Consider the following 13,088-nt stretch of genomic DNA (forward strand, 5'->3'; position numbering starts at 1 on the left):
CCTTTAATGTCGAACCGTACAGAGCTTCAGGCCTATATAGCACAAGAAACAAGCTCGCAGGGCTGTTTGCAATGAGAGTAGGCCAGCGGCTCGAGGACGTTTTGTTACATCGCTGTAAGGTTGGGATAGTGCTGGGGAAAAGTGATCAATGGTGTCATCACGCAAAGGAGAATTCCGGCCGAGAGCATAGAATTGCAAAGGACACGCATTTGTCCAAGAAAAAGCACTGCATTATAGAAACCAAGCACCGGTACTGTGCATGTGCACTTGACGGTTCAAGGATATCAGATTGAGATTGCCAACGAAGTAAAAGAAAAGGTGAACTTGTATGAGTCATAACTCAATTACGAACCGAGTAGAGATATCTAACAGGACATAAAAATAGACTGAGAGTTTTTAGACACGCCTCTGGGGAGCGCAAGTTAGACGCCCACAACTGCCGCCAATTATCAGAACATAGGTCCATAACCTATGATATCTTTTCTTAGCCGATTGTCCGGAAAAACAACTATCAATTGAAAATATACAGAATTCCTGAGGAAGGCATTGCCGAAACGCGTTGATTTGGAATTATTGGTTCTGTATATAATCATGTTAGACTGTTTAATTGTGTAACACCTTGCATTATTGACGCTATGGAGTTTATGTGAAGAGAATTGTACAAGCACTATCAGGATGAGATGTAAAATTGTGGTGTTGATGGTTGAGCAACTAACAAAATGAAATGTACAACTTTTATCTTTTCTGAAAAGGAAGAAAGAATATCCATATTTATATGAATACATAACAAAAAGAACAAATAAAAAGAATAACTTTTTACATAACAAACTGTTGGATGGTTTAATTAGACAGTAGTCAACGTTTAGCTATTTGAAAATTGTATGCACATAACCTGGCGCAAAGATAATTTTTTCTAAAAACCAGCCCTGGTCTAAGCCGTAAAGCGGGAGGCACCATTGAAGTTTGTCCTGAAAAAGTGCAGTGTCATTGAACTGTTCCAAATTGGGAAATCCGTGGAACTAAGGGTTGCCTTTAATGTCGAACTGTACAGAGCTTCAGGCCTATATATCATAAGAAACAAGCTCGCAGGGCTGTTTGCAATGAGAGTAGGCCAGTGGCTCGAGGTCGTTTTGTTACATCGCTGGAAGGTTGGGATAGTGCTGGGGAAAAGTGGAGAAGCAGGAAAGAGGCCGGGGAGTTTAGAATAAAAACAAGCCGGAAGGTGAAGTGGAAGCAAGAGATGGTCTGGGGGAAGTGCAGGCAAATGGTGGTGGAAGGGGTAAGTAACACATAGGGGAGAGAGCAAGAAACATATGCACTCACATTGAGTGGTGAACAGGAAAGAAAAAAAGTAGTCCCCTAAATGTAAGCAGTGGTAGGATACAGGTCAGCCATTCTAAAGGATGGTAAAGAAGCTAAGCTATGCTCCAGGGAGGGATAAACACAATAAGAGAAAGGAAAACCATCTATTAAGATCCAGAAAAAGAGTTACAATAAAACCATGCAGTAGTAAGCAATGGGCTGTCTCTAGGCCCACTGTAACTTTTTGGTATGGTCCACAAGAAATCGTTTGACCTCAAGCAGCTAAAAACGGTCTGCAGGAAAGTCCCACAAATGCTAGAAGGTGTTCAAGAAAGAAGTCCTGGCTTCTGTTGTGCAGATAGTGTGGTTGCATTTAACACATCGCCTAGAGCTGGCAATTTGAGGGTGCAAGCCAACACATTCGAATGGCATGAACAAGACTGGTTGAGGCTTAATCTGCCAGTTCTGTTCTCACAAAGCTGGCGATAGCCGGGCATGAGATAAAGAGCTCCTGCCCTTTAATGGAGGTGTACTACCTGAAACTGTGGATTCAGGTTCAGGTGACATCAGTGAAGAGGCTCTGCCAATCTTTCCAAACCCAGGATACATTTCTACTGGTCGGGCGTCTCCTACTTGCTTAGTCCACTGAGAACATCTAATTGACTTGCCCATCACAGGTGGAAGCCATGAGAATCTTTCAATGTCTTTCTTCCGACTTGATGATTGATTGGGCCAAGTTATTGCATTCTGGCCAATGAACATGTATCTCATGGGGTATCATACATTTATGATTCATATGTGTTTTTGTCAGTCTCCGTCTTCCTGCTGGGCAGGGGGTTGGATGGGCTAATTGTTAGGGGTGAAAATGTGAGAATGGGCAGGCGATATTGATGGTTACTATCTCACAGCAGTGTTGCACTGATCTTTGAGGGTACACGCTTGCTATCGACCTATGTATGCCCTAATTAAAGGATGTTCTAATCTAGAGGATAATACGCGAAAATACACTGTAGGTTCAAAAATCTCATTATTTTGTATTTCCGTAATACATTGTGGGATGAGAGCCACACTTTCCTGCCCAGGGCGTTCCTTATATATCCTGTGGAGGCCCCAAAGCAGTCGAAATGTCGGCGCCCACCCCACTCACAAACAATTTAAGAAAAATGTCAAGATCAAATCAATAAAATTTTGATCCGTTGTCACGGGGACCCTAAAAGGAGTGGGCCCATGGGCTGGTGCCTGCTTTGCCTATTTGGTAATCCTGCACTGCTTTTATTACTGATTGCCATTCTCCCCATAACACGCTTCTGTGTACCGGCCTGGACACACCAGAGGAAGAATAGTGTTGTACTCAAGAAAGTAGCCGTTGTCCAAATGCTACTGTAGTGAGGAGATGTGTGCATTTGTAGGAACCCCTTTCTCACTTTGCCTCACCCGCACAAGCTTTCTCTCCCTGTGTTTCACTCACTGTCTCTCACTAGCTTCTTCTAGCTCTCTGACACAGTCGGGCAGTAGAGGGAGTAATTAGCAGATAAGTTGCACATGGGATAGGTGTAAACATACTGCCAATCATCCCGATACAGGCGGGAGACTACCGATTTCAAGGCTACGGTCCCGGGTCGCGATTCCTGCATGCCGAACCCCAGTTCCGATTGCTGAATCGTGATCTGCTGGAAACAAGGCAGCTTGAGCTCGTAAATATATATCCTGAGCCAGAACGCTTTGCCCTTTAATCTTGTAGTGGGAGATGAGAGGGTGTGACAGGCGTAGACATTTGATTTTTGGTAGTTTTACATAGTGCATGCAAAAATCAGAGTTTAGAACTCTGTTTTTGTTTGTGCTGTGTTATTAAACGGCCAAAAATAAAATACTGGTTTTCTGTCATCATACAAGCCAAGAGACCCAATTCAGACAGATTACCTCTGCTTCAATCTAAGTCAATGGGGAAAATACATTCTCCCAACTATTTTTTTTAATCACCCATTTGCCTGCTCTACAATGTTGGTATGTATGTGTTAATGACTTGTATCTCAATTCTTCTGTGTGTGATGGATTGTTTACTTCTGCAAGGGCAGGAAGTCGAGAAATGCAGTGCTGGGCCTACTAAACAGCCTCGAAAAGCAATGTACAAAAGAGTAATTAATGTATCACTTATTATCTCCATGTATTACTTGTCCGGATTGGTATGCAGAAAAAAAACGTTATATTGTAATGCATTTGGGGTGAGAAATCTGGAAATTTTACAAAATGCTGATGCCGTGGACTGGCTGAGCATTGAGCCGCATTTCAGGCAAGTGTGCCTGTAAGTTTGGTTGGGCTAGGGCGCACTCTGTCGCATATCAGGATCACCAGTGGAAACAAGACTGGAGTGGGTTACATTTCGCTCTGAAACAATACAGGACTGGTCTAGATGGAGTTTGAGTTTAGATATCTGATCACGTGAAGCACCCTGACCTTTGGCAGGGTACATTATTCCTTCTGCATTACATGTTGAATTTTAAGTTGGTGATAATTTTCTCAAATTAAAGTACCTATGTTTTGAATTTAAAACATTGTTTGTAAGCCTAAAATGAGTTTCATTTGTACTTTACAAAGTACAAGGATGAATAGAGAAATTGTGGGCCTATTCACTGCTTAATTTGTAAAAAAAAATATAAAAATAAATAGATAAGTATTGGCGGCCAAAGATTTTCTCAGAAGTATGCAGCCGGCGCTGCTGAATGTCGGGGTTGCCGAATACCCGAACTATCTCTTCTTTGATTCTTCCTCATGCCTCTTTCATTCATCCCTGGCTCTTTATCTCTCTCTTGCAGGTTATTTTTTCTATTGCTTGCTCCCTTTGTCACTGTTTTCCCATCTTTCTCTCCCTCTCTTTCCACCTTTTCTTCTCTTGTTCTGGGTCAAAGTCTGATGAAGTCGTGGTGCTAAAAAATGAGTGTGTGGCCCCCACTGGCTCACATTAAGAATTTGGCCTACTGACTTAATGCTTCATGTCAGTTTTCAGAATTCAAACCTTGGCTTGTGCAGTAAGACTGAGGTAGGGAAACCTTTTTGTGACCTATGCACTTCTTTCAGTAGTTTGGACCCAAGTAAGGTGGGTACCTAAAACCATGATTCCCCATCTTGTTAAATGGTGATCTTTCATTTCTATATTATCCAGGGTATATTATGTCCTTGTTTTCCAAACTATACTGTTAAGAGCAAAATACGTTCTTATCAAATTAGACTTCAGAAGAATAGACACGTTCTACATTAAATGTGCTAGGGATATCACTCTTTATCCGACAGTCTCACTAGTAGAGGGTTATAACCCGGGACAAACCATCTTCCAAATCTAAAAAAAAAGTCTCTGATGCATCCAAACATCCCTCCACAAGCAACCTAATTTCAAGGGCATCCATACATATCACACCAGAACTAAGGCAGCATCTGTGGGTTTGCTGTAGCAATGCGCCCATCCCTGTGATCTATGATCTTACCCCACAAGATAGCCCATGATCTATGATCTAACCCTTCAAGATAGCCCGAATATTGTTTCACGTAATGTCCTTTAGATGCTGAGTCTAGAAAGACACTTGGTTTGGGCATACAGTGTTTACAAGGCCTTAGCCTGTTTCATTATGCACTGTACCGGTACTTAATCTGATTTTTTTGATGTTTTGGAAATGTCCATTCCTTATGATCCTCCATGGGTGGAATGAAGGACATGCATCAAGTGAATTTTTGTCTTATCGCAATTCCTTAATTTTAGGTCTGTCGTTGGGGGTTAGGTTCCTTGACTCCTTTGCATATTTATGATTATAATATGTAACATTCATTGGATGTGGATGTAGTAACTTGGATGATCGACTTATTGTATGTAGCAGAAGCAAACATTTTATTTTTGATTTCTTTCCAGTCTAGGGAGCAGATTAAGGAACGTCTGTGGAAGGACCATTTTGCTGAATACGGTCGAAGTGTTTGTATGTTTCGCACAGAAAAGATCAGGAAACTTGTGGCGATGGGGATCCCGGAATCTCTACGAGGAGAACTGTGGCTTATTTTTTCAGGTAATGTTTTTGTAAGGAATCTAGTTCTTATGCACAAATAAAACAAAACAAAAAATGTGGGTTGGTTGATTTTGTCTGTACTTCTTGTGCTTTATTGGGTCACAGGTGGGGAAATTGGTAGATAAGCATGAAACGTTGAGCTTTGCAAAAAATACTTTTGTTGATCAATACAAATTATTTATCAGGGAAATCAAAATGTTCACTTTAACCTATGGAATCAAGTGGATAAGGCTGAGAGATTGTTCTGTTAAAGAGGTAAAAAATATGGTTTCGTGCATCATAATTGAAACTGCTCCTAAGACCATCCTGATAATGATAGGAACATATTCTCCAGCTTTATGAAATGTACTTTCTACTCTTTATAATGTGACTAGCATTGACTCCTGTACTGAAATGAAGCAAAGTTAAAACAGAATGCAGGGAGCACAGGTGGAAACACAAACTCTGAAGAAGAATGGCTTAGCCATTCCATCTTTCTTTTAAACTTTTTGTGCAGTACGTAATCACTTTCAGTGACTTCCAACATGTTCATCATGATTAGTGTCCTTTGTCTTCTGAATAACTTACAGAATACCTTTCCCGTGACATATTTTAGGGTAAGTTCTGTTTCAGGGGATCCCCCAAACACCATGGCAATATTGCCACTGTGCAATATTTCTCATCTGGTAATGATGCTCAGTTTTGGAAGATAACAAACACCTCTCATTTTTTAACTGAAGGCGTGGGCTTAATACTGATGTGAGCACATGAAATAATTAGAATGATATTAGTTGCTACAGAATCTGGCCCCTGTGTGTACCCGGGCTGTCACTAAAATAAATATATTCACAGGAGTATTTGATCTCAGCCTTGCTGATTGTGGAGAGTGGTGTGCAGGGGATCTCCAGTGCATGTTCTATTGCCTTTTCTTTTCTTTAAAAAAAAAATATATTTTCATTTATGGCATTTATACATATGCATACAGTGTACAGGGTTTACTTCGTATGGGTAACCATCCTGTGTGGTACAAGGTAAGTGGTACAAGGTAAGTATTTCGGATGGCCCCCTTTTGCTGAGTATACGGTAGTGGTAGGCTGGGAGTATTTAAGCCAGTTACTTTGGCGTTTTCTGTACTGAAGCATGGCTTAGGTAGTTAGCTGTTGTGGCCTAGTAGATGTTAGGGTGGATCTTCTTTGACCAAGTGTTTTTGCGGATGGTGTTTCTGACATTATTGTTGCATGCAAGCTTCAGTCCTCTCTCTCAACATTGATTATTGGGCTGCTCAGGGTGCCTGTGGGCCCTATATGTGTTGTTCTATTCCTTTCATGATTGTCAGTTAGTGATAGATTAAGGGCGTGCAACTTGCCTCTACTGTCTCTTTCAAAAAGGAAGTTAAAGCGATTCTCTTGGCAAAATTCACTTGATTACAGACTAAGTAACTCTGGAGAAGCAGTAGTACCCTTACTAGTTTTTCACTTTCTGGTCAAGGACTCAACTAATCATCTTAGTCACATGTTTTCTTCCCTGACTTGTTTCAACTCTGATGTTCCTATGTTCTCCAAGGTCTTTCCTCTGTACACGAATTGTTTGTCAGGCATGATCTCCCCTGCATAGTATTTTCTTTTACAATTTGTAATACTATTCTTGACTTTTCTCGCATTTATTCTTTTGTATACCTTGTGATTTTGTCTATTGGAAAGAGTCTGATATACGCAAGGATCTTGTCCGTGCTATATAAAACCTTCTAAATAAATAAGTAGGTGCTTGGCTGCAAAATGTTTTGTGGTTAGAATTTAGAGATAGATTATATTTTACTGTATTTTGTATTTAGTTTTCTGTTGTCACTCTTTCTTATATCTATTGAATTTGTATTCTTGTTTCCTATTGTGACTTATGTTTATTATTGATAACTTGTTTTTATGTTGCTGTTTTCAATAAACTCAAACTTAAAAAAAGAATTCAGAGATAGGTTTTTAAGGCCACAGAGTGTAAAATAATGGCATTAAGGCTAGAGACATAGTATGAGAGGGTCGTTTGTGCATGGATTGCTGTGTTTGACAGAGGGGAGGATATGTCAAGCAGGCGCCCAAGACGGTCCCTGGTGACTCCTCCTTCCCTTAAGGCAGACCATGATAAATGCTGTCCTGTCCTCTTCCTTGAATGAAATAAGTAGCAAGAATTAGCCACAAACCACTGCCTCAGCTGCTAGATTTAAACTTCATATCCCTGGAGATTGACGTTGTAAAGCAGACCATAGAAAGGAACGCCGGCTGTTGTGACAAAGGGTGATTGGAAGGTTGCGCCGCTGACATAAGAACTGGAAGGCTCGGGTTCAAATCATATGGCCTACTGTGTAGTCAAACATCTATTGCAGAATAGAGCAGCACCTCATTTGTGAATACATTAACTAAGTGCTCTAACATGTATTAGCTCACAAGACCATGTCGACTTCTCACTGCAGCCATACACTGCCTACACTCTCACAAAAGAATGCCTAAGAGGAAGGTATGGAGTAGTTTCCTCTGTCTTCTGGTAAACTCTGCCTATCATTTGCCCATTGTTATTTCACATATTTGTGATTTTGGCTTTAATCCTTCTCCTGGTCTTCCTCCTCATTCTTATTCTCATCGCTTGTCTCTGTTTTGGAGTTAGTGCTCTGGCGAAGGGCATACTTTATTTTCTATTTCCCCTAAGTAAAATAGAATTCACAGTTAGGAGATATGGGTATGGGAATATCTCAGCACTCTATTTAGTTTTCCGACCCACTCCTTTCCTTTATTAATCATGTATCTGTCTGGGAGAGAGCTCCCAGAACGTTTGTCCCTTCCATTTTCCCACACTGACTCATGGCGGATGTCCACAGCAGCTCACTGTCTCCGACTGCTCTTGGCTGCACCTTTGAAGTCCTCCCACGTTGCTCCTCAAATCTATGAACTCTCTCATACCAATGTTGGCCTTGCGCTACTCATGTCTATTAGGGGCTTTCACCCATAGCAGCACTATATTCCTTAATGGTTGTAGTTCAGCCCCCCGATTGCTTTTTCTTTCTCGATCTCCAGCAGCCTTCTCTTTGTCTCCTGGCCTTGGAATTGTCCATATCCCTTTTGCTGCAGTTAAACTACTACTCAGTATGGGGACAGACAATCCATTATTGAGGTATGACCGCATGATTCTTAGCCATATAATGCCTCGAAAGCTAGAGTCGGTGTCTTTGTGGTTGTTGCATTGATGGCTGAATTTCCATATCGATTGGGTTGGTGTCATTATGTCAGCCCTTTTCCCCTAGAGATAGTGTGGGGTTATGTACTTCAGAGATCTGTGATTCTTGTGGAAGTAGAGGGAATAAAGTGAATGTGGGTTAGAAGTGTAGCAGTTTAGGGGTAACACTGGGGCCACCCTGTTCTCTTAGGGCTCAAGGGGAATTTTATTGGGCCAGCAGATCCTCCCCAAGCTTTCACCCATATGGGAAAAGCTGAAAAATGTGTGTGAGAAGTAATGCTTATTGTAGTTATGGCCCTCCCTGATTTTATATCAAACATGAGGTCACAAACATGATTTTGGAATGGGAGGTCATGTTGTTTCCACCCATCCAGCTTATAATAAGAACTTCAACTGCCAAGCTGCCTGCTGTGTGACCCCAGGAGCTATCATAAAGTGAGTCCTTCTGGTGCCGTTGACTGTGGTGCAGGCTGAGTATTAGATCTTCCCTTGCACTTAGAGAAAACCTTGCTTTGGGTCAGATCGTGAACCAGCGGTTGACAGCAACAAAAAGAAATGCAAGGAGGATGGTAGGATAGGTCCGGTGGATTATGTGAAATCAGAGCTAATTACATGAAGACCGGGCCAGGAGTGAATCACTAGAGAAAAATGTTAGAGGTACATTCACTTCTGGAATGGTAAAGACGAATTAGGCTAGGCTGATTCGAAAAGTGCAGCGTGGAGGGCCTGGCACTGAAATGAAGACCACCGCACCATGGACTACCTGAATTGAAGGGGTAGTGAACTCACATGGCAGACACGCTGTGACCCCATACCACTGTTGAACATGTGGATCACTGTGTAGGACTCCTAGTGGAATATGTGAGAGATCCTAATGTTTGCATTGGGAATGTAATCCATTTGGCATGAGCCTAGCATTCACTGAAAATCTGATTGGAGCCAGTCACCAGGTGGCTAGAATACTGATCGCGTTACTTTTTTGTTGTACTTTGTGTCAAACTTTGAATGAAAAATAAAGTCATAAACAAATTTAGCAGTTCATTCACATACCATACACCAGGTATTCAGCAAGTAAGGAAGGAAGGATGTGGTCGCCTGAAAAAATGTAAATGGCAAGTATACTGCTGAAGTGGTAATGTGGCAAATTGGAGCAGTAAGTGAAATGTCATGGCAAGCCAATGAATGGAAGGCTGTGGACGTGGGTAAGTGAAAGGGTGGTTAGCAGATTCGGAGCCTGTATGGTTGGGCTTCAGGCAGAAGGTCAAGGTGGTCAAGCAAACTCAAGGATGGAAGTGAGGTGCTCAAATGAGGAACTGAACAGACTGCGAGACACCTCCAAAGAGTGAATAGGTCTATGTTGACGAACGGGGAAAGAGATGATTCCCAATGCAAAAGGTGAGGGCATAGCCAGAAACATTTGTAGCGGGGTAAAGCACAGGGCTGTGTGGTAGACTCAGTTATTTAAGATGGAAAACGTCAGAAAGGTGGCAGAAGCTAGGTGTATAGTTATAATCCAGGCTGCTGTGTTGAAGATGTGAAGGGTTGGGCACAGGCGGTGCGCAGACATGAAGCCTAGGGTAGTGTGTGCTAAAGTCTTATAGGCCTCCTTGTGAAATTCATTACTCCATTCAGTGTTTGGTGAGAGGCTGAGGGTTTGAGGAGTGTGCATATAGTAGTTCACAGTTGCAGGGTGGTCATGCCTTAAGGAAGCTTCTGACCCCAGATGCAACTGCTGAGATAATGAGTAGCGGGAGAGGCGCAGCTTGTTCCCAATGGTTGGGGGGTTTCTCCCTCCAAATGTTTGCTTTGGGTAGCAGGAACCAGGTACCACTGCATGTGCTCGCCGCGAGTGTATTTTACATTTTTTACTGTGTGTGATATACAGATGTCTTTATGGTTGTGTGAATAATTTTGCATAATCGGTGCACGTAAATCCTTTACATTGTGCAATAATCTGAAAATTGGCCCAAAATCATTATTTCACGCTCAAATGGTGCTGAAATAAAATGCCACTCAGATTATTTTCCTTCGTCTCTCATTTCAGACGCTGTGATTGATCTTGCCTCGAACCCTGGATACTATGGTAATCTTTTGGTCGAGTCTATGGGAAAATGCTGCATGGCAACAGAGGAGATTGAGCGTGACCTGCACAGGTCTTTACCTGAGCACCCGGCCTTCCAAAGCAAGACTGGAATAGATGCCCTCAGAAGAGTCCTGACTGCTTACGCGTACCGAAACCCTAAAATTGGATATTGCCAGGTAAAGGTGTAGTAATCAGCTGATGGTTTCCAATTTAGCTTGAGCACCTGCTTATTATACGAAAACGGGAACAGGCCATGCTGAAAAGAGTAGACAACCAGAACAGAGCCAACTAAAATTGAAACCCCAAGGAACTTCAACGTCCAACCCACCCTTCCATTGCATCACCACATACAAGAGCTGTAGTAAAGAGGTTGTGTTCTGGGGGCGAAGAACCACTAATAAAACAGCTATAAGTTACTACAGATTGTGAATCAATGGTTATTGAAAGTATAGTTTATCTGATGGGAAGTGGGGGCGGCTCTTGCACAATCCACAATGTCCAATGTTTAGTTCTAGGGGCGTTTCCTCGCATACCATCTTACATGAGCGCTGGCTGGTTGCACATGTGCATAATCCATGGTGGGCATGTGCAGGCTCCAGTGGAGTGCCGTCTGCAACCCCTGCTTGAGCGCAGCGCATGTTCTTGTTGCGTCATCTCCTTTATGCATATGTGTGAAAGAGGCACCCTACCATCCCACTCGTATGCCTGCTAGGAAAGTTATCATGAGGAATGATTCAACTACTTCAGTGAAAGAAGTGGTCTAAAGATGGGCATAACACTTTCCAGGACTTACGCAGTCTTTGCAACCCTCCTATTGCCTAACTCTTTAACAAGTTCTCACCTAGACAAAATGCACTAAGTCTTCTCCTGGTCAATAACTTGATTGCTTGTTACGTGTGTACCTGGGACCCAACATACCATAGTATCTGGGAGTCTATCTCTGCCCATGCAGCATACCTCAAGTCAGATGCTTCTTCCTTGGTTATGATTAGTAGTGGAACGTTAGAGGATGGAGTAGCATCCTGAGCCCGGCAGGAATCCGGTAGAAGTGAGCCGTCTGTCTCAATGGAGACAGAAAAAAACTGAACAATTCTAGGAATGGCAGCCCCTATTATAGCACCCATGTTGGATGCGCAGGCAAGCATTGTTAAGTTCAACATATAATGGTGCCGGTGTTCATATTGTATCCTATACATGTTTTAAGAAGCTTTAGTTCAACCTTCTTCAGCCATTAATTCTTTTGCTAAGGGACTTACAGGTATCTGCCTACAGCAGTATTTTAGTCCTTTTTCTCCCTTCACTGAGTTGCATGAGGAACTAATTTACATCTCTGTTATAAAACAATTAATACTTTGTTTCATCCATGTATTGTAGACCGAAAGCAATCCTTTTAAGGTCTTGATTGTGATAGTGCAGCTGTCTAACAAGCCTGTTGCTAGACAATATCTTTGTTTGAGGAAGCCCATGATAGCTTCGGAGCTAGGCCAGGGCAATCTCTCCTATACGCTAAATTGACACGGGTAGCAAGGGAAATTTGGACACTCTTCCTAAACCTGTGAGAGTGAAGGGCCACAGTGCTAGAACTGGAACAAAATTAGTTATAACATTTTGAAAGTTGTTGAGGGCTGACAAGCTAAAGCTGGGTAGAGTATCCTGAACTAGACCAAATAACTGCTCATGGTGAGCAGAAACTGGTACAAATTTTATCCACATAATGTTGACCTGCGATTTATAGTTCAGCCTTGGGGTTGGTATTCACTAAACTGCATTCTAGAAAAGAGAATAACCCAGGTTACCTGCTAGGCAGTGTCTATTGTTGATTATTTTACACACAATGGCAACAAAAAGTGACAAAGGTTCGCTATTAGCTAACCATCATATTGCTATACACTGGCTTCATCTTCAGCGCCAGATAATGAAGGTCTAGGAAAAAAGACCTGCAGAATTGGCATTAGCAGAAGAGGTTTACATGAGAGCCACTAGAACCGACAAAAAGGTAGGGTAAGACCTGGAAAATGGATGGCTATGATTAGGAAGTTAACAGAACCCATGGATGACATGCCGACGTGAACTTTAAGGGAATGCAGGTCTGGAAAGGGGACGTACAAGCGAGGGAGTATGGGTGAAAAGGGGACAGGGGTGGGAGCCACAGAAGAAAGCAGCTGAAGAACACTGGAATTGACCAATAGATATATCCGCCAAATAAATGGAGATATAGTATCATGCCAGTGTGGGAGACATCTTGCGAAGATGAAAGTTTTGGTGGTCACATAATAATTATATCTGGAGCGGTATTATAATTATTATAATTGGAATGAGAAAACCGGGGGAACACAAGGATCAAGAGTTTGCATGGACTGACATTGCTACGGTTGAATACTATACGTGGTGGCTTTGAGATAAGTGTTGTGTAGTTGGTAACAATGTATTATCGAACTAACAAAATGATAAAGATG

The 13,088-nt window shown here is 42.1% G+C and overlaps 1 protein-coding gene across 2 annotated transcripts in view; it reads left to right on the forward strand.

The window, feature by feature from the left end:
* Window positions 1-13,088, forward strand: part of TBC1D8 (TBC1 domain family member 8) — a 605,783-nt gene that overhangs the window by 399,498 nt on the left and 193,197 nt on the right. For both annotated transcript variants that reach the window (XM_086934717.1, XM_086934716.1), the window contains exons 9-10: window positions 5,201-5,351; window positions 10,594-10,808. In XM_086934717.1, coding sequence (XP_086790843.1) covers window positions 5,201-5,351; window positions 10,594-10,808 — 366 coding nt within the window. The remainder of the gene's footprint in view (window positions 1-5,200; window positions 5,352-10,593; window positions 10,809-13,088) is intronic.

Source organism: Lissotriton vulgaris, chromosome 8 (genome assembly GCF_964263255.1).
Source record: "Lissotriton vulgaris chromosome 8, aLisVul1.2, whole genome shotgun sequence".
Classification (NCBI taxonomy): Eukaryota; Metazoa; Chordata; class Amphibia; order Caudata; family Salamandridae; genus Lissotriton; species Lissotriton vulgaris.